At 43.9% G+C, this 19,401-nt stretch overlaps 1 protein-coding gene across 7 annotated transcripts in view; it reads left to right on the top strand.

The window, feature by feature from the left end:
- The first annotated feature begins 1,773 nt into the window (after positions 1-1,773).
- Positions 1,774-19,401, top strand: part of DHDDS (dehydrodolichyl diphosphate synthase subunit) — a 38,969-nt gene continuing 21,341 nt past the window's right edge. For 5 of the 7 annotated variants that reach the window (XM_086329805.1, XM_086329816.1, XM_086329820.1 and 2 more), the window contains exons 1-6: positions 1,774-1,832; positions 2,362-2,477; positions 4,436-4,552; positions 9,333-9,475; positions 12,834-12,950; positions 13,895-13,996. In XM_086329805.1, coding sequence (XP_086185931.1) covers positions 2,415-2,477; positions 4,436-4,552; positions 9,333-9,475; positions 12,834-12,950; positions 13,895-13,996 — 542 coding nt within the window. In that variant the 5' untranslated portion in view covers positions 1,774-1,832; positions 2,362-2,414. The remainder of the gene's footprint in view (positions 1,833-2,361; positions 2,478-4,435; positions 4,553-9,332; positions 9,476-12,833; positions 12,951-13,894; positions 13,997-19,401) is intronic. The other 2 variants (XM_086329829.1, XM_086329841.1) reach the window with 1 other exon arrangement.

The raw sequence follows: 19,401 nt of genomic DNA on the forward strand, positions 1-19,401 counted from the left end.
AAGTTCAGTCTTTTTAGCACCTCATTACAGTGGATTTTTGTTTCTAGTTAGGGCCTCTTGTCCTTTCCTTGGAAGCTGCCACATTCAAAGGGGATTAAGGGCTTGGCATGCATAAGAATGGGGTTGCCTGTGCCACTGGCTGGGATGAAAGGATGGGGCCATGGCTTGGGGCATGAGACCCTAATAATACTTTGTCCCTTGCTCCTCAAAGCCCTTTACAAATCTTAATTAATTAACCCCCTGTAGCAACCCAGGGAGGGAAATACTGGAAACTGGGGAAAGTGAGGCCAGAGGAGATAACACTGACTAGTTACAAACACATGTTAACAAGTTCGCTAGCCTTCTATTTCTTAACATCTAGCTTCCCCCATAAAAAGAGTTTATTTGATTGGAAGCATACCAACTATCACACAAAGTGCAAAAAACCATTAACAAAAACAAGGGTAAGAAGTTTCCCTGGTGGCTCACTGGTAAACAGTTATGCAATGCAGGAGATGATGGTTTGATCCCTGGGTCAAGAAGATCCCCTAGAGAAGGAAATGGCAACTCACTCCAGTATTGCCTGGGAAATCTATTGGACAGGGGATCCTGGTGAGCTACAGTCCATGGGGCTGCAGAGTCAGACATAACGGAGCAACTAAACACTCCAGGGACTTCTACCAAAAGTCAAAGCCGGTCATGGAAGATGTTAAAAGCAGCAAACTACTGGATTTCAGTAAATGGTTTTCCTGCAAAATTGAAGTAATCAGATAGGCAACCTAGATGCCAAGCAGGAAGGATGAAAAAGAAATTCATGGATGGGTTACTCATCTCTAGAGGGCTTTGATCATTTCACTCAAAAATAACCCTTTTATCATAAAGAGTGGAAGACAAAATAATGAATTGGGAGTTATGACTGCAGTATCTCTTGTTTCTTTGATGACACTGGAACAGGAAGGTTCTTTGAAAATGGTAGTTTTTGTTTTCCGCCCTTTGATTTTGAGAAAACCAAACTCCCAATTCCTTTTGTGAGTTAGTAACTTGAATTCCTGAAGCCCTTTTCGTTAAAGGTTTGGTACAGAAAGAATACCCCCGATTTTTCTGTCAGGGTTAGTTGATGGCCTTATAGTTTAGAAGCCATTCTTAAGCAGAGTTCTTTCTGACCTTAATCCTTTTTTTGAGTTCCTTGGGTAGGTCCTGCAAATGCAAACTCTAAAATGTGTGTGCCTTAAGTCAGCACAAAATGGATTGAGGTTAAGTGTCTTGTAAGACTAACGAGAGCCTGGAACTTCGCAAACGATTAAATCCACTAAATAAGACAAAACGGTGTAAACACAGGCTTTTTAAGACTTGTATCAGCTCTAAAGCCAATTCTGCAGCCTTACAGTTAGCAGAACACTGCCTTACCCCTTTATCTCAGCAGTCCTACTCTGCTGCTAGCGGCTGAGAAGTCCCGGCATTTCTGAGATGAGGCTCCCCTGACTCCTAATTCCTGTCCTGTAACCGGATGGTCTACAGACTTAGCGGCTCTCCCAGGTGATCTGGACCCCTCCTTCCCCAGCGAGGTCCCTGACACTTGGCCCGAAGCCGAGTCGCCCGCCTCACCGCTTCCCGAAAGCCTGGCTCTCGCATTCGCCTCACCCCACCCAGCCCCCAGGCGTTCGAACGGCCGGGAATGCTGGCCTCGTCGCTCCTCCTCCTCAGACCGCGAAAGCGCAGGCTAGGGCTCCGCCCCTTAGGTGACGGGAGAGGCGTGTCCCAGCGCCCAACGATGACGTGTTCTTCTAGCGCCACGTCGTGAGGAAGTGTCGGTTCACTGGAGCAGTTGGAAGGCGCTGGTGGTGCTTGTCAAGGTGCTGGATTCAGGGTGGGGTGGACTGAAGGAGAGAGATTGACTGGGCAAGAGGCAGCTGTGGGACAGGCAAAAGGAACAGTGGAAGTGACAGAGAGTAAATAATTGGGAAATCTCTAGGATAGGAGGTAACGGGTGCAGTAGCTGAAAGGGTTGTCGACCTGGTGCACCGAAAGTCAGAAGCTGCCTGGGGGAGGATGGAAAAGGAAGAAGGGGGAAGGATCAGGATGTAGGCGCTACGATGTGACAGGAAACAGACGTTTTCAATAGATGTTCAGAAAAAGGCGGTGCAGACACTGAGGGAGAAGGGAATATAGCAGCAAGCTCCACCAAGCCCGTGGAGCCAAGAAAAGACCTCTGCCCTCAAAGTCCTGTTGTCTTAAGTCTGGGTGGGGAAAGACTAGAGGCTTAGGCCAGTGCCTTTGGGTTCTAATGCTGGCTGCTCTCTACCATTTTTGGTGAATCCCTGCAAGTCAAACGTAGTTGTTTGCCGGCGTGGTGACTTATGGTTCTCTTTCTTGTTTATACAGAGTTACCTGGTTGGTGTCTGATCGTCCTGTGCTGCTTCTCCAGGGCGGGAACTATGTCATGGGTCAAAGAAGGAGAGCTGTCATTTTGGGAGCGGTTCTGTGCCAATATCATAAAGGTGAGCAGTGGCCCACAGCACCAGCTGGCCTTTTGGTTTGTTGGGTAAACTTATATCAAAACCTGTTATTAAAATTGAGTAACCCCTGACGTTTATGGATTTGTAAGAGAATTTAGCAGTGTTAAAGAATCTTAGAATTGCAAGTCTACGTTTCTGGCAAATTATTGTCCTAACTCCCGCGTTTTCAGGAAACCTAGGACCTCCTGGTGTCACTGGGCAGCACGGCTGTTAGGTTTTCCTGAAATTTGTTTCCGTAGAACTTTGATCGGTTATTCCTAGTACTGTCCTCTGGGTTTAGATAAAATAACTAATCTTTCTTTGATGTGATGGTAGAGCATAATGGTTAAGAGTTTGGGATCTGGAGGCAGACAACTGTGAATGAACATTCTATTGTGTCATGTACTAACCATGTGACTTTATATGGTGGTTTTGAGGATTAGATGAAACTACATAGAAAGCCCTCAGCACAGTGTCTAGCAGTTTTTAATTACTATTGTTGGGGGTGCCTTTCAGCCATTTGAAGACTATAGTCACTGTTTCCTACACTCTCCTTGGTTCCCCTGTCTCTTCCCTCAACTTTTTCTCTAGGAATCACAGCAAAGTTATATCCTCTGCATATGAAAGGTTTGAGATTGGAGCCAGTCAGCTTGGTTTCAGCCCCAGGCTGCCAAGCAGTGGGTAGCAGTGAATTTATGAGTAAGCCTTGAACACCACCTCCCCACACACAAAAAATGCCAAGTGATCTCAGGCAGTGCAGGAAATGGAAAGCGTCTCCTTAGGGAATCACTGCAGTCTTGTGTTGGGAAGAACAAACTTCATGACTTTATTGGAATATTTTTTGGGGGAGGGGCCTATATGTAGGGCAGAGAAGGTGATGGCACCCCACTCCAGTACTCTTGCCTGGAAAATCCCATGGACGGAGGAGCCTGGTGGGCTGCAGTCCATGGGGTCACTAAGAGTTGGACACACGACTGAGTGACTTCACTTTCACTTTTCACTTTTATGCATTGGAGAAGGAAATGGCAACCCACTCCAGTGTTCTTGCCTGGAGAATCCCAGGGACGGGGGAGCCTGGTGGGCTACCATCTATGGGGTCACACAGTCAGACATGACTGAAGCAACTTAGCAGCAGCAGCAGCTCTATGTAGGGGTGAAAATAGAAAATGTCAGAGAGTTGCAGGGGAAGCGGTCTATGAAGAAACCCTCCAATGAGGGAAAATAGTCCAAGGAGTGAATTTTTGCTATGGTGTACAATGTAAGGCTGCTCTAAGCCAGATAAGAAGTTTTGTTTGCCTCCCAAATGCCTTTCTTGTTTGTTTTGAAGTGGCTCCTGACATTGAAATTTTTATAAAAATCTTGAGTGTCTTTTCTTGTGAAATAAGAAGATCCAACAATTTTAGGCCTCTATTCCTGTGTGACAGGACTCAGATGGAAGTGGATGCCTGTTTTATGAGGGGGATGCCCTCTACATTTGACCACATCCATCATTATCTTTCTTGTGTCTTCCAGTTGAAAGCTAATGAAACCAAGCTGGTGGTTAAGGGCATATGGTTAAGGCATGCACTCTGAAAGCACACAGACCTCAGTGTGAATCCCCACTTTGTCTCTTCTTAGCTGTGTAACTTGTGCAGGTCACTTGACCTCTCTGAGCCTCAGTTTTCTCATGTGTAAAGTGCAGATAATACTATTTACTTCATATGTTTGTATGATGGAAAAAAAGCTAAGGTGAAGTATAAAAAATCTAGTATAGCCCTTGATATGTAGTAAGGGTTCAATAAACACATAAATAAAAATAAATAAAAGTGCTTAATGCTTATATATTGAGCAAAAAAATACAGAATACCCAATTCCCTTCCTCAGGACTTTTATCATATAACTCAAGCCTATCATCTTGGCATATTGTCTCCTTTTATCTCTGAGTATTATGTGATGTGTCCGTTTGTCTTCTTACTTGACAGGCAGGCCCCATGCCCAAACACATTGCGTTTATAATGGATGGGAACCGTCGTTATGCCAAGAAGTGCCAAGTGGAGCGGCAGGAGGGCCACTCACAGGGCTTCAACAAACTGGCAGAGGTGGGTATGGGTGGCAGAATCAAGGGTGAATGGTCTGGGGAGAATTGGATTATAGTTAAAATCCAAGCCCTGAGTTTGCTGTGGTTTGGGAGTGCTTTTATAGCTGTTTGTTTTCTTCCTTGCTTGTTTGCTAGCTGTAAGTCTCATACCAACATTCACAAAAAATTAAATCGTCTAGTTAATCATTACAAAGTATTAGATATAAGAGCAAAATTGTCTCCTCTTACCACTTTAATCAACAGTTTATATTTTTCTGTGCCTCATCCCAGTCCTTATAGTATGTTTGACATGACTTAACATCCGTAAAATTATATCTATGCTTTTGAAAAAAATTGTTTATTTTTCAGTTCAGTTCAGTCGTTCAGTTGTGTCCAACTCTTTGTGACCCTATGGACTGCAGCATGCCAGGCCTCCCTGTCCATCACGGACTCCCAGAGCTTACTGAACCCACGTCCATTGAGTTGGTGATGCCATCCAACCATCTCATCTTCTGTCGTCCCCTTCTCCTCTCGCCTTCAATCTTGCCCAGCATCAGGGTCTTTTCCGATGAGTCAGTTCTTTGCATCAGGTGGCCAAAGTATTGGAGTTTCAGGAATACTGTGTTGGTTTCTGCCGTATATCAACATGAATTAGCTATAGGTATACATATGTCCCCTCCTCTTGAACCTCCCTCCCACCTCCCACCCTTTCCCACCCCTCTACGTTGTTATAGGGGGTTTGGGTTCCCTGAGTCAGTCATACAGCAAATTTTCATTGGTTATCTGTTTTACATATGGTAGTGTATATGTTTTATGCTACTCTTTCCATTCATCCCACCCTTTCCTTCTCCAACCCCCCACCCATGTCTGTTCTCTATGTCTGCTTCTCCATCGCTGCCCTGCAAATAGGTTCATCAATACATTTTTCTAGGTTCCATATATATGTTTTAATATATATTTATATTTGTTTTTCTGACTTTCTTCACTCTATATAATATGCTCTAGGTTCATCTACCTAATTAGAATTGACGCAAATGTGTTCCTTTTTATGGCTGAGTAATATTCCATTGTGTATATATACCACAGCTTCTTTATCCATTTGTTTGTCTATGGACATCTTGGTTGCTTCCATGTCCTAGCTACTGTAAATAGTGCTACAGTAAACACTGGTGTACACGTGTCTTTTTCAGTTATGGTTTCCTCAGGGTATATGCCTAATAATGATATTACTGGGTTGTGTGGTATCTCCATACTGTCTTCCTGGACATACTGGAGTGGGTAGTTGTTCCCTTCTCCAGCTGATCTTCTCAACCAGGGATCAAACCCAGATCTCCTGCATTGCAGACAGATTCTTTACCAGCTGAGCCACCAAGGAAGCCCAAGAATACTAGAGTGGGTAGACTATCCCTTCTCCAGGGGATCTTCCCCACCCAGGAATAGAACCAGGGTCTCTTGCATTGCAGGTGGATTCTTTACCAGCTGAGCTACCAGGGAAGCCCATGATAGTTTTATTCCTAGTTTTTTAAGGAGTCTCCATACTGTCTTCCATAGTGGGTATATCAATTTACATTCCAACCAACAGTACAAGAGGGTTCTGTTTTCTCCACACCCTTTCCAGCACTTGTTGTTTGTAGATTTTTTTGATGATAGCCATTCTTACTGGGGAGAAGGCAACGGCAACCCACTCCAGTACTCTTGCCTGGAAAATCCCATGGTCGGAGGAGCCTGGTAGGCTGCAGTCCATGGGGTCACTAAGAGTTGGGCATGACTGAGCGACTTCACTTTCACTTTTCACTTTCACGCATTGGAGAAGGAAATGGCAACCCACTCCAGTGTTCTTGCCTGGAGAATCCCAGGGACAGAGGAGCCTAGTGGGCTGCTGTCTGTGGGGTCACACAGAGTCGGACACGACTGAAGTGACTTAGCAGCATTCTTACTGGTGCGAGGTGATATCTCATTGTAGTTTTGACTTGCATTTTTCTAATAATGATGTTGAGCATCTTTTGATGTGTTTATTAGCCATCTGGATGTCTTTGGAGAAATGTCTGGGTAGGTCTTTTACCCACTTTTTGATTGGGTTGATTGTTTTTCTGCTATTGAGTTGTATGAGCTGCTTGTATATTTTGGAAATTAATCCTTTGTCAGTTTCATTTGCTATTATTTCCTCCTGAGGGTTGTCGTTTCACCTTGTTTATAGTTTCCTTTGCTGTGCAAAAGCTTTTAAGTTTAATTAGGTCCCACTTGTTTATTTTTGTTTGTATTTCCATTATTCTAAGAGGTGGGTTATAGAGGATCTTGCTATGATTTATATCATACAGTGTTCTGCTTATATTTTTCTCTAGGAGTTTTATAGTTTCTGGTCTTACATTTAGGTCTTTAGTCCATTTTGAGTTTATCCTTTTACATGTAGTTGTCCAGTTCTCCCAACACCAATTATTGAAGAGACCGGTCTTTTCCCCATTGTATATTTTTGCCTTCTTTGTCAAAGACACGGTGCCCATAGGTGTGTGGGCTTATCTCTGGACTTTCTATCTTGTTCCATTGGTCTGTATTTTATCTATAGCTTTGATAACCTTGTTTTTTCTTGACATTTGGGCAAGTATTTTTCTAGGTTCATGTATAGCCTTTCTACCTGTATGTTTTGATGACTGTGGAACATTTTATCCTGAGGATCTGACATGGTTTGTTCAGCTGCTCCACTGTTATTGGACATTATAAATGGTACTGGGCTTCCCTGGTGGTTTTGACAGTAAAGAATCCCCTTGCGATTCAGGAGACTTGGGTTCGATACCTGGATCAGGAAGATCCACCGGAGAAGGGAATGGCTACCCACTCCAGTATTCTTGCCTGGAGAATCCCATGGACAGAGGAGCCTGGTGGGCTACAGTCCATTGGATCACAAACAGTTGGATACAACTGAGCAACTAACACTTTCACTTTTCACTTTGATAAATGGCACTAGTTTAGAATAAATTCTTAGACGTGACATTTCCAGAGCAAAAGTAGGGGGTAACTACCCATCCTGAGATTGAGGTGTTTTTCAGGACACGGGCCTTTAAGTGCTTAAACTAGGAAAAGGACCAGACAAACAAGGACATGACTCCAACAGAGGTCATCAGCATTTTATGGTTTTAATGCCTATTGCAAATTGGGAAACATTAAATTTAACGATAACAATGGACTGTGTTGATCTTTGTGAAACTCTAGCCCATGGATCTCAGCTTCCTGGCACAAGAACACAGCCAGCACAGTGATACTTTTTGCCTTGAATGAGTGGTTGTGGAGTTCTCTCCAACATTGTGGAGTCTTCAGGTCTGTTGACCTGAAGTTTCTCTTTTATGACTAGAGGCGGTTTTGCCCTAGTGCTTAGGAGCTTAAGCTCTGTGGTCACTTAGAATTCATCGGCACCCCTGCTCTGCCACTTCCTGGCTCTGTGACCTGCTTTAAGTTACATAGCTTCCCTTTGCCTCAGTTCCTCCATCTACAATATGGGGAAATAACATAAGGATTAAATAATATGGTTCAATGAAAAGCATGTGGCACATGCTGGCGTAAAGGAAGTGCTCAAAAATTGAAGTTGTTATTAGCATCTTTACTGACTGAGGTCAGTGGTGGGCTCCAACCCAGATGTACCCACTAAGTTCGCTGCCTGGTAAGGTCTTCAGGGCCCAAGCCTATTGGCAGTTAATGTGTTTGTGTATCTGATAGCGAATTAGAAAGGTGGTTCTTCAGCTTTATTTCTTCAGTTCTGTTTGAATGTCCTCTATCCCTTGCCTTTAACCTCTAGGCTCCCTGTTTCAGCACTGCTGTTCTCAGCTCCAGTTTGTTCTCCACCTTTAGTGGCACTGGGTTAGAGAAGTACCAGAAGACTGAGTTTAAATTTGAGTTTTACTTCTCTTTTCATTGAGATGTAATTTCATACAGGGAAATGCACAAATTTGGGGTTTTGACAATTGCACTTGTCTGTCTATTCCACACCCCTATCAAGATATAGAACATTTCCATCTTTCTAGAAGGTTCCTTTGTGGCCCCCCCCCACCCCAGTGAAAGCCTATGCTACCTCCTCTTCCTCTCTACAGGCACCCACTGTTCTGATTTCTGTCACTCAGTGTGATGAATGTTTGCTGTTCTAGAACCTCACATAATGGATTCATACAGTAGAGCTGTGGACTTTTGATACATTTCTTCACTTTCCCAGGCTCAGTTTTACTATCTGTAAAGTAGGCATGAAAACAATAATGCCTTTCTCAAAGGGTTGCTTGAAGAATCAAATGAAAAAATGTATGTGGAAACACTTTGGAGACTTAAATGCTACACACTTGTGCAGTTGTTGCGTGTTTTCTTGTAACTCATCAGCCTCTCAGTCTTCTGGAATAATGATGCTATGGGCACCTGTGTTCTTATGTACCTTTAGCCACCTGGTGAGGGATGGATTGTGATGCTGTTTCACAGATAAGGAGATTTAGGCCCTGAGAGGTTAAATGATATGCCTGCAGTCACATAGCTAGTGCATGATGGAGTCAGGGGCTAGGACCTAGAACTTTACTCTCTCAGTGAAGAGTTCTTTCCAGTAAACCACAGTAGCATCAGCGTAATAATACTCATTAAGTTCGCATTTTTCAGTCTCTCAATTGGTGGCTTTCTGCTTGTTTGGTTCACTATTCTGGTATTATCCTAGTTCTACCCAGAGTGGGAAGGAAGAAAGTCTGTCTCCCACTTCCAGCACTGAGATGGGGCTGAGGCATGCCCCGTTTCCCTTCCTGCTCTTCCTGGATCCTAGCTCCTTGCCTTCTCCCCCTCAGACTCTGCGTTGGTGTTTGAACTTGGGCATCCTGGAGGTGACGGTCTATGCGTTCAGCATCGAGAACTTCAAACGCTCCAAGAGTGAAGTAGACGGGCTAATGGATCTGGCCCGGGAGAAGTTTAGCCGCCTGATGGAAGAACAGTAAGATGCTGTCAGAGGGGAGCGTGCGTCCTTCCACCACCTCCAGCCTTATCCTAACCCTCAGCTCTCTTTTCTGGGGCTAGTTAAGGAACTCTAAATCTTTCTGCTGTTAATAAGACCTCTTCAGTGGCAAGTATGACAAGCTAGTTTTTCTCTTTTTTCAAAGGAATCATTTATTTGAGGGTATGGAGGTATTTCATAGAATTCAAGGACAAGTACGACCAGCCTCAGGTAGAACTGAAGTCAGGGATTGGAATCCGTTAGATAATGGATTCTAAATGCCTCCTTGGACATTTACTTCTTTGGCTCCACAGACCAGCTTTGTCTGCTTCAAGAGCACAGCCCAGAATGAACTAAAACCCTAGTTGGTTCTAGTTCTAAGCAGCCCACCTTAGATCAGATTTCTATCCTGGGACCAGTAAGCTGTGACCAGGGGAGTAGAGTGAGAGAAACTTTGAAAAAGTCATTTTCTGTGGTGCAGTCATCCCTAAAAAGCAACTATGCTTCCCTGTATATTCCCTTGGAAGGAACTGGATGATGCACAAAAGGCCTTTATGGGGATGAGTCAGTACTAGTCTTATCTGTCATTATGTTTAAGCCTTAACTCAGGGAGCAAAGCCAGAATGGGATGAAGAGGAAGTTTGGTGGAAATTATTTGCTCCAAAATGTGGAACTCTCTCCAGCCCGGACTGCCCCAAAGTCTTCATTACGACCATTTTCTGCCCAGCTCCTCCTCACTCCAGGACCAGGAAGAGGAGAGAACAGAATACTTAGAGCTCTAGCAGAGCTGGGCCTAGGACAGTTCTGTCATTTCTGTCCCTGTGTGGGTCTGGGTGAGGGGAGAGTAGCCAGGCTTCTCTGTCCATGTTAAGATGGTGAAACTCTGAGTCACAGAGATTACTGCCTCCTTTGTGGCTCAGAAGTCACACCCAAGGGACTGGGGACGGAGGTAATGGGGATACGTTTCAGGTGTTCAGATTCTTCTGTATTTCACACTAATTTTGCCTTTTTAAAGTGCTTATACTGTGTGTCAGGCCCTGAGCCTAATGTGCATTCTCGTTTAATATTCACATTATCCTGTGAGAAAGGTATTATTATCCCAGTTGTAGAGAGGAAGAAAGTAAAAACCAGAGAAGTTTAGGTGTGTATCTTGGGTTGTGCAGCTATCAGACAGACAGAGCCAAAACAGACAGAATCTTTTTGACTCTGGAGCTAAGCTGTTGTCTATTATACTGCACTCCAAGAGACAGGAGGTAATCTTAGAGTTCTTAAAAGGTGCTCCTGAGATTGTTCTAATCAGTCAGTAGTAGAGGACATGGTCTTAGGTTATGAAGTCCTGGGCAGAGCAATAAGAAGCCTCAGCAGTGGTTTTTCTGTAGTGTGCCACAGAACCCCAGTGTTGTGAGGGCGGGCGTGCAAGGGCCCAGAGGGGACAGGGTATGCAGTGCCGCTTTGTCTTTATCTTTTACATATTGGGCATCTGTTTCAGATTTGATTCAAAGAAAGAGTTGTTTGGCTAAAAGAAGTTTGGAAAACCACTGGTCTAGTTTGGTTTCATCAGTTGGGAAACTAACCCTGGTGGAAAGAAGAGAAAGGCTTGCCCATGGTCACACAGCAAACCAGTGGCAGAGCCAGGCTGGGAACCCAGGTCTCCTGGCTCCTTGCCAGCACTTTCACAGCTCCTTCCCTGTAGCCCTCCTTCGGGTCATGTGCACTTTCCCAGTAAGGCAGAGATGGTTAGCACCCCCAGTTTACAAGGTAAGAGGCTCAGCGAGGCTAAGCAGTTATGCTAGGTCAGATAGTAAGCAGTAGCACTAGGGCTTGAATCTAGGTATTCTTTCTCTTTTTTGGCCGCATCCCAGGGCACGCTGGATCTTAGTTCCCTGACCAGGGATTGAACCTGTGCCCCCTGCAGTGGAAGTGCAGAGTCCTAAAAACTGGACTGCTAAGGAATTCCCAAATCTAGGTGTTCTTATTCAAATATTGCCTTGATTTTGAGTATACATTTGTCTACTAGTACTCAAGTGGGTTCTCAAAACTAGGTGATTAGATCTTGCTTCACTCTTGGAAGAAATGTGGTTGAGGGTTGCAGTGTGGAAAGGCTGTGGGTGCAGCCTTCAACTCTGGATCAGGGTTCTCCAGAACCTGCCAGATACCCTCACCCCACAGTATACTTCTTGTTACGGAGCTCCTGTTTTCCAAACATTAGTCATTCTGTTTCTCTTTAGCATTCCCAAGTTCAAGAAGCTGACTAGGAAACAGTGAGCTCATGCTCACTCTGCCATTTGGGAGTTACTATATAGAGGCAGTGTAATGTCGTGATTAAAAAGACAGGCCCTAGAACCAGACTGCCTTAATTCAGTATCTGACTTTCTACTCACCAGCTGCCTGATCTTGAATGAATTAACCTCCCTGGGCCTCAGTTTCTTCATCTGTAAAAAGGGAATAATAATGGTGTCTGCCTCAAAGGTAGATGTAAAAATGGAATGCATGTAAAACACTTAGACCAATGTCTGAAAAAGTGAAAATGAAAGTTGCTCAGTGGTGTCCGACTCTTTGTGACCCCATGGACTGTATAGTCCTGAATTCTCCAGGCCAGAACACTGGAGTGGGTAGCCTTTCCCTTCTCCAAGGGATCTTCCCAACCCACGGATCGAACCAAGGTTTCCACATTGCAGATGGATTCCTTCCCAGCTGAGCCACAAGGGAAGCCCAAGAATCCTGGAGTGGGTAGCCTATCCCTTCTCTAGTGGATCTTCCCAGCCCAGGAATCAAACCGGGGTCTCCTGCATTGCAGGCGGATTCTTTACCAACTGAGCTATCAGGGAAGCGCAGACCAATGTCTGGCAATTAACAAACATATAATTAATGTTAGATGTTGCTATACTTATATTTCACGAGAAGTTAACAAAAGTAACTAGTAATACAACTCCTGCCCTTGAGTTTGTTTGCCTGTCAGAATGGGACAGATAGCAGAGAATCCATGTGATGCAGCTTGCCGACAGGGACACGTGAGGCAGTGTAATATGTGTTAAAGAAGTTTGGGTTCTCAAATCAGACAGACCTAGGTTTCAGTCCTGACACGGCTCTTGATGGTTGTTTTGACTTTGGGTAATCCCTATCTGAGCCTCAGCCTATTCTGTCTGAGCCTCAGTTTCCCGCTGGAGAACAGGGAATGTACTAAACTCCTTTCACAGACATTGAAGGCATGCAATGAAATAATACATGTAGAATGGTGCCTGACACACAGGAAAGCACTCACGCTGGTAACTGAGTATTATCTAAGCACTTTGCTCTCTCCAGCTCAGCAGGTGCTCTGTCCCAACTCCCAAACCTGCCTCCTTTCCCCCCTGATTAGGGAGAAACTGCAGAAGCATGGGGTATGTATCCGGGTCCTGGGTGATCTGCATTTGTTGCCCTTGGATCTCCAGGAGCTGGTCGCACAGGCTGTGCAGACCACCAAGAACTACAACAAGTAAGTTTTCAGATTTTCCCTTAGGGGCCTGTATCAATCTTTGACTCCCTCTAACTTTGGGGAGACCTCCTGGGCCTTTCTTGGCCTGCATTTGGTACAAGAGGCAACAAGGACTTGGTTTCGGATGCTTAGAAGCTTCCTCCTTCAGCTATAGGGCAGATGGAGATGTTTCTGCAGTACCTGTTACATGTGTGTATGTTCACACGTGCAGTTTCTTATCTTCATCCCTCATGGGCCTTGCCCCCTCCTATATATATGCACATATATATACACACACATACATATTTAAGTATATAAATATATACATATATTTGTGCATGTATATATATGTGTGTGTACCTGTTTACATACATTTAATGTATATATATACATATTTAAATATATATGTTTGTGTTTGTGTGTATTTTTTAATTGACAGAGGATGGGGTAGGAATGTATCAAGCATTATCCCTGTCTCTGAAGACAGATCCCTCAAGAAATTCTCTTTCTGTCCCACTGCTTTGACCAGTAGATGGGATGCCCTGGGGAGGGCATGCCGATGCATTGGGAACAGAGTTTAATCATCCAAACCTCATTATGTGTGGCTTTGCAATGTAATGTATATTTGGCAGTGGATTTGTTTCACATCAGATTTCCTTCCTATTCTTCTCTACTTGTTCTAATAATCACAATGAATTCACATCCTCTGAAAGCCAGGTGCTAGCAGAAGGCAAGAAGATTAAGTGAATAATAAGGATCAGTTAGTATTATTCTTACTACAAAACTAATGTTTTTTCCCCCAAGGAAAATAGGAAAACTCAAAAAACTAATAATCTCGCCTTTCAGAGGTAACCATGGTTAACCTTTGATGTGTGTTCTACCACAGAGGGGGTGCTCTGTAATCAGGGACTCTGCTTCTTACTCCCTGTCCCTCTCGGTAAATTATTCTGTTCTTCCCTTCTCAGGTGTTTCCTGAACATCTGTTTTGCTTACACATCCCGTCATGAAATCAGCAATGCTGTAAGAGAGATGGCCTGGGGAGTGGAACAAGGCCTGCTGGATCCCAGGTACCCACAGTTGTTCAGCATGGTGACTGATAGGGAAAGCAGGCATGCACCAAACCATACAGTCCCTCCTAAGTCATGTGCGTGGGTCAGAAGTCAGAGCAGGAATGTATGTGGAAAGATTCAGGTGAGGGTGATTCCCCTCACTTAGAGTTTCAGAATGACTTCTTATAGCCTGCTTTAGAATTTCTCTGTGTTCACCACATACCAAGAACTTCCAGAAAAATGGCATAGCAGGATAGCAACACTGTGGCATGCAATAAACATGATGCCCTCCTGGTGCTCTGGCAGAGTTTTTCTAGGAATGATTTTTCAGGAATGCAGCTTTTGGGGGGTATTGTCCTTCAGACCTGTCATGTTACAGTTCATACAAGATTCAGGTATTTTTCAAAAAGAAAGTTGTTCATCATTAACAGTGTGGTGGGATATTTAGAGCTGGGAGAGACTTTGGAAGCCATCTGTCTGCTCAGTCTCTATTATGAGTATAACCTTTGGTAATAATATTAGTAAACTAACAACAGCAATAGTAAAATAAAGTAGCAAAAAAAAAAAAAAAAACCCAGGTAATACATTATGCTTTGTATTTTATTAAATTAATATTCTTAAGTGTAAGAGATTTGAGTCTTTTCTCCATTTTATAGATGAGAAAACTGAGCTCACACTGAAATGACTTTCCCAAGGTCATTCTGCTAACAAGTGCCAGAGCTGGGACTTCTATCAAAAACTGTCTTGATTCCAGAGGTTTTGTCCTGACATATGGGGTCTTGGGACCCAGGAATTTTTCTGACTCGCCTCTTGGATATAATTTTATTTTCCTGGGAAACTAAATTAAAATGAAGTTTCTCAATGAGAATGAAAGTATATAAGAAGAAAAAGAGATAGTTTTTAAGGCTATTTTATGAATCCCTCTTCTCCCCAATAGCTGAATGATCTTTCTGTGCTACATAATTTTATTCATTCAATCAATCATTCATTCGTTAAACAGATATTTTTTAAGTGCCTACAAAAGGCCAGGCAAATTGCTATATATAGAGGATATAGTGGTAAGAATAAAAAACATGTATTTCCTGTTTTCATGGAGCTCTGGCAAGGGAAGCAAACATTATCAAGGTCATACAAGTCAGCATAAAACTATATTGATGCTAAGCGTGATAAAGGCATTGGTGCGTGGTTCAATAAGAATTTATACTTAAGAGGAATGGACCTAGTATGGAAGGCTCTCCAAAGGAAATGAGTGATAAGTGACCTCCCAGGGGGGTGGGTGGATAAGTAATAGCTGGGGAAAGAGGCAGTCGTGTGAGGAGCTTGTGAGTTGCACAAATACTGTTGGGAAAAATTCAAGCAGAGAGTACTTGGAAGGGAGCTTAAATTATGGTGGTGATGGTGGAATAGCCCAGAGTGAATCAAGAGTAATGCAGCAGATCAAACTGAGAAGACTTGGTGGGCTGACGCTGGGAAACTTGGTGGGTGACTCCAGGTGGGTGTTACGGGTGACTTTGACTTATGCAACAGAGGACAGTGGTGCCCTTCACTGTGCTGAGAACCCTGAGAGGATGCAGTTTGAGGAAGAAGGTCAGGAGTTTGGTCTAGGATATCCTGTAGTTGTTGAGCATAGATGTCAGGTCTACAGTAGAGAGGAGGGGTGGGGACTGGGGTAACAGTATGGTAACTGATGCAAAGAGAGGGCCTAAGGAATCTGAGGAGATTCTAGAGTGAGAAGAAGAGAAGGCCTAGGATGGAGTTTTGAGAAAACTGGCTGGGTAGAGGAAAAGAAGCCTTAAGGGGAAAAGAGAATGAACAACCAGAAAGGTTGAAACAAAAGCACTGCCAGTATTAAAGAAAGCAAGTAAAGAAGGTGTTCATCAGCGCAGGTGGGGTGGGAGCAACAGTATCAAACAGTGTACACAGGTCAGTTAATATGTGGATTGAAAATTAGCTATTAGTGGGAAAAAATGAAGATACAGGCTAAGTTGGCAGTGTGGGGCTGGGCAGGAAGATGAGATATAAGTAGATGAGGGATATATAAGTAGATGCAAGTTACTGGTAATTTTCTGATTCTTGGATGATTCTACAGTTGTTCATTATATTCTTAGTGCTTTACAGTTAACATTTTATGCATTTACAAATATTTGTGCTAAAAAGAAAAGAAGCTATTTAGCAAGCAGATTTAACATCCTTCATGCCTGGGACTAGAGCTCTGATCTCTCCTCCTAGTGCAGGATGATTTATGTTCCTCCCACATTGCATAGCCACGGACTTCTTGCTTTTTGCCTAGCAAATTTTCTCATATCCATTTTTTCTACCCTGCATGGTTTAGTAACTTGCCTGTGTGGGTTAGTCATGCAGACATGGTGTGGGCTGGGCAGGTTACTCGGGTAAGGAGGCTGTCTCTCAAACCACCAGTTCAGGAAGCTTGATGTTCAGCTCAGATTGGGCTGATCAGGGCCTGAGGCAGTGCTCTTTATGTTCTTCAGTTTTAGGCAAATCCATATTTATAACAGAGAGTCAGTGAGTTCACTACAGCCAGGCTCTACTCTTCTCATAACTGGAATTTTTCTGTTCTCTCATTACCACTATCCAGCTCCTCATTTTCCTTTCTTCCAGGGTATATATATTTTTTCTAGCAGCCATATTAATAGATTGTTTTTTGAGTCTCAAATTACAGAAGAAGGAATTAGGTTGAGCATAAATGATAGTTAATAAACTCTTCTGGAATAGGTCTTAACACTCTGCAGGCCTCTATCTTCCCCTTAAAACAATAGTGTTAATAATAATTGCTAGTGTTTACTAAGCATTTTCTTTGCAGCCAGCACTTGATAAGTAGTCCATGTATATACTTCATTTAATCCTTAGATAGACGCTTTGAGGTAAATACTGTTTTTATAAATTGAACCTCACTATGAGGTTAAATCGGAGAAGGCAATGGCACCCCACTCCAGTACTCTTGCCTGGAAAATCCCATGGACGGAGGAGCCTGGTGGGCTGCGGTCCATGAGGTCGCTAAGAGTCGGACACAACTGACTGACTTCACTTTCACTTTTCACTTTCATGCATTGGAGAAGGAAATGGCAACCCACTCCAGTGTATTGCCTGGAGAATCCCAGGGACAGGGGAGCCTGGTGGTCTGCCGTCTATGGGGTCGCACAGAGTTAGACATGACTGAAGCGACTTAGCAGCAGCATGAGGTTAAATGGGGCTTCTTTGGTGGCTTAGTTGGTAAGGAATGTAACTGCAGTGCAGGAGGCCTGGGTTTGAACCCTGGGTTGGGAAGATTCCCTGGAGAAGGGCATGGCAACCCACTCCAGAATTCTTGCCTGATGAATCCCCATGAACAGAGGAGCCTGGCGGGCTACACAGTCCATGGGGTTGCAAAGAGTCAGACACGACTGAGCGACTAAGCACAGCACAGCATGGGGTTAAATAACCAAGTTCACAAAGTTGACTAGGATTTCCAGCCTGGCTCCAGAGCCTATGCTGTCTTTCACTGTGGTATACCGACTGCCTTATAGGAAGGTTGAAATAAGCAATAATAAAGTATAAAAATAAAAATTAATATCTAATAGTTATCAGATCTTATGTGGCAGGCACGAGACTGAGTTTATCATGCATAGTCTCATCTGATTTTCATATAAGGTAGTGACTATTATTTGTCCCACTTTATAAGACCACTCATGTTGTTTAGCCACTAAGTTGTGTCTGACTCTTTGCAACCCCATGGGCTGTAGCCTTCCAGGCTCCTCTGTCCATGGGATTTCCTAGGCAAGAATACTGGAGTGGTTGCCATTCCCTTCTCCAGGGGATCTTCCTGACTCAGGGACTGACCCTGTGTTTCCTGCATTTTGACAACGGGATTCTTTACCACTGAGCCCCCAGGGAAGCCCTAAGATTGGCTATGTGCATGGGTGCGTGCATGCTCAGTCATGTCTGACTCTTTGCAACCCCATGGACTGTAGCCTTCCAGGCTCCTCTGTCCATGGGATTTCCTAGGCAAGAATACTGGGTGGGTTGCCATTCCCTTCTCCAGGAGATCTTCCCGACATAGGGATCAAACCCACGTGTCCTGCGTCTCCTGATTGGCATTCTTTACCACTGTGCCATCTGGGAAGCCCAAAACTAAGGTTTAAGAAGATTAGTTGGGACTTCCCTGGCAGTCCAGTGGTTACAGCTGTGCTTCCACTGCAGCGGGTGTGGGCTCAATCCCTGATGGGGGAATTAAGATTCCGCATGCCAGGTGGCACAACCGAAAAATTAAAAAAAAAAAAAAGGTTAGTTGCCCTGCCTAACATAAAGTCACATAAACTAAGTGGGACAGCCTGGACTCCACCTCAGTGGCATCTGCTTCCATAGCCTGTGTTCTTCACCACCTTCTTTATAAACTGAATGCTAGAGAAGTGCACTATGGTGTTATCACAGGGCGCATTTCTGAGTTTGTACCTTCTAGAACAGGGTCTGTGTTTCCAAGATGGTCCTGGGAACAGTGACACGTGCTTACTCTCCCTTACGGGCCATTCACTGTCTTGCTGATACTCACTGTTGCCAGGCCTCCCTTCCCAAAGCTGATGTCATATCTCCATTATAGGTTTTTAATTGATTTTATTTTAGGTTGGCCATATCCTGAAATAAGGAGTTTACTAGGGAGGAGCCATTATCTTGTGGAATATTTGTACCAATATCCTTCCAGAAGATGTTTTACTTTTTTTTTGTGATAAGACATGCATAACGTAGATTTTACTGTTTTAACCATTTTTACTATAATTCAGTGGCATAAAGCCCAGTCACAGTGTTGTGTAATCATCACAACTATTTCCAGAAGTTTTCCATTATCCTAAATAGAAATACTTCTTTTAAAAAGAATACAACCTCCCCGCAATATATGCATACTTTTATAAAAGTCAGAGGTAATCATTAGAGAAAATTTGCAAGCTATATAAAGATGAAAAATTAAATCTCTCAGGATTCGACCCTCAGCAACAGTCCTGGTAACGGGTTTATTTTTCTGGCAGTGCTGGGTCTTTGTTGCTGCTTGGGCTTTTCTCTAGTTGTGGTGTGTGGGCTTCTCATTGCAGCGGCTTCTCTCATAGCGGAGACGAGCTCTTGGGCTTCACTAGTTATGGTTCCCGGGCTCTACAGCACAGGCCCAGTAGTTAGAGAGCACCGAGTTGTAGCGCACCAGCTTAGGTGCTCTGAGACATGTGGAATCTTCTCGACCCAGTGATCGAACCTGGGTCTCCTGCACTGGTAGGCAGATTGCCTGCCCCTGAGCCACCAGGGAGGCTGCCAGGTAAAGTTTTGATTTGAAGTATTTCCTTCTGAGCCTTCTTGTGTGCTTATGTATGTGTGTGTGTTTAACTATCTTTTCTAGCAAGCTGTGACAATGTCTGTTACTTGTGTTTGAGTTCTAGGTTGTT

Source organism: Bos grunniens, chromosome 2 (genome assembly GCF_055505025.1).
Source record: "Bos grunniens cultivar Pamir isolate PY7600 chromosome 2, Bosgru_T2T1.0, whole genome shotgun sequence".
NCBI lineage: Eukaryota > Metazoa > Chordata > Mammalia > Artiodactyla > Bovidae > Bos > Bos grunniens.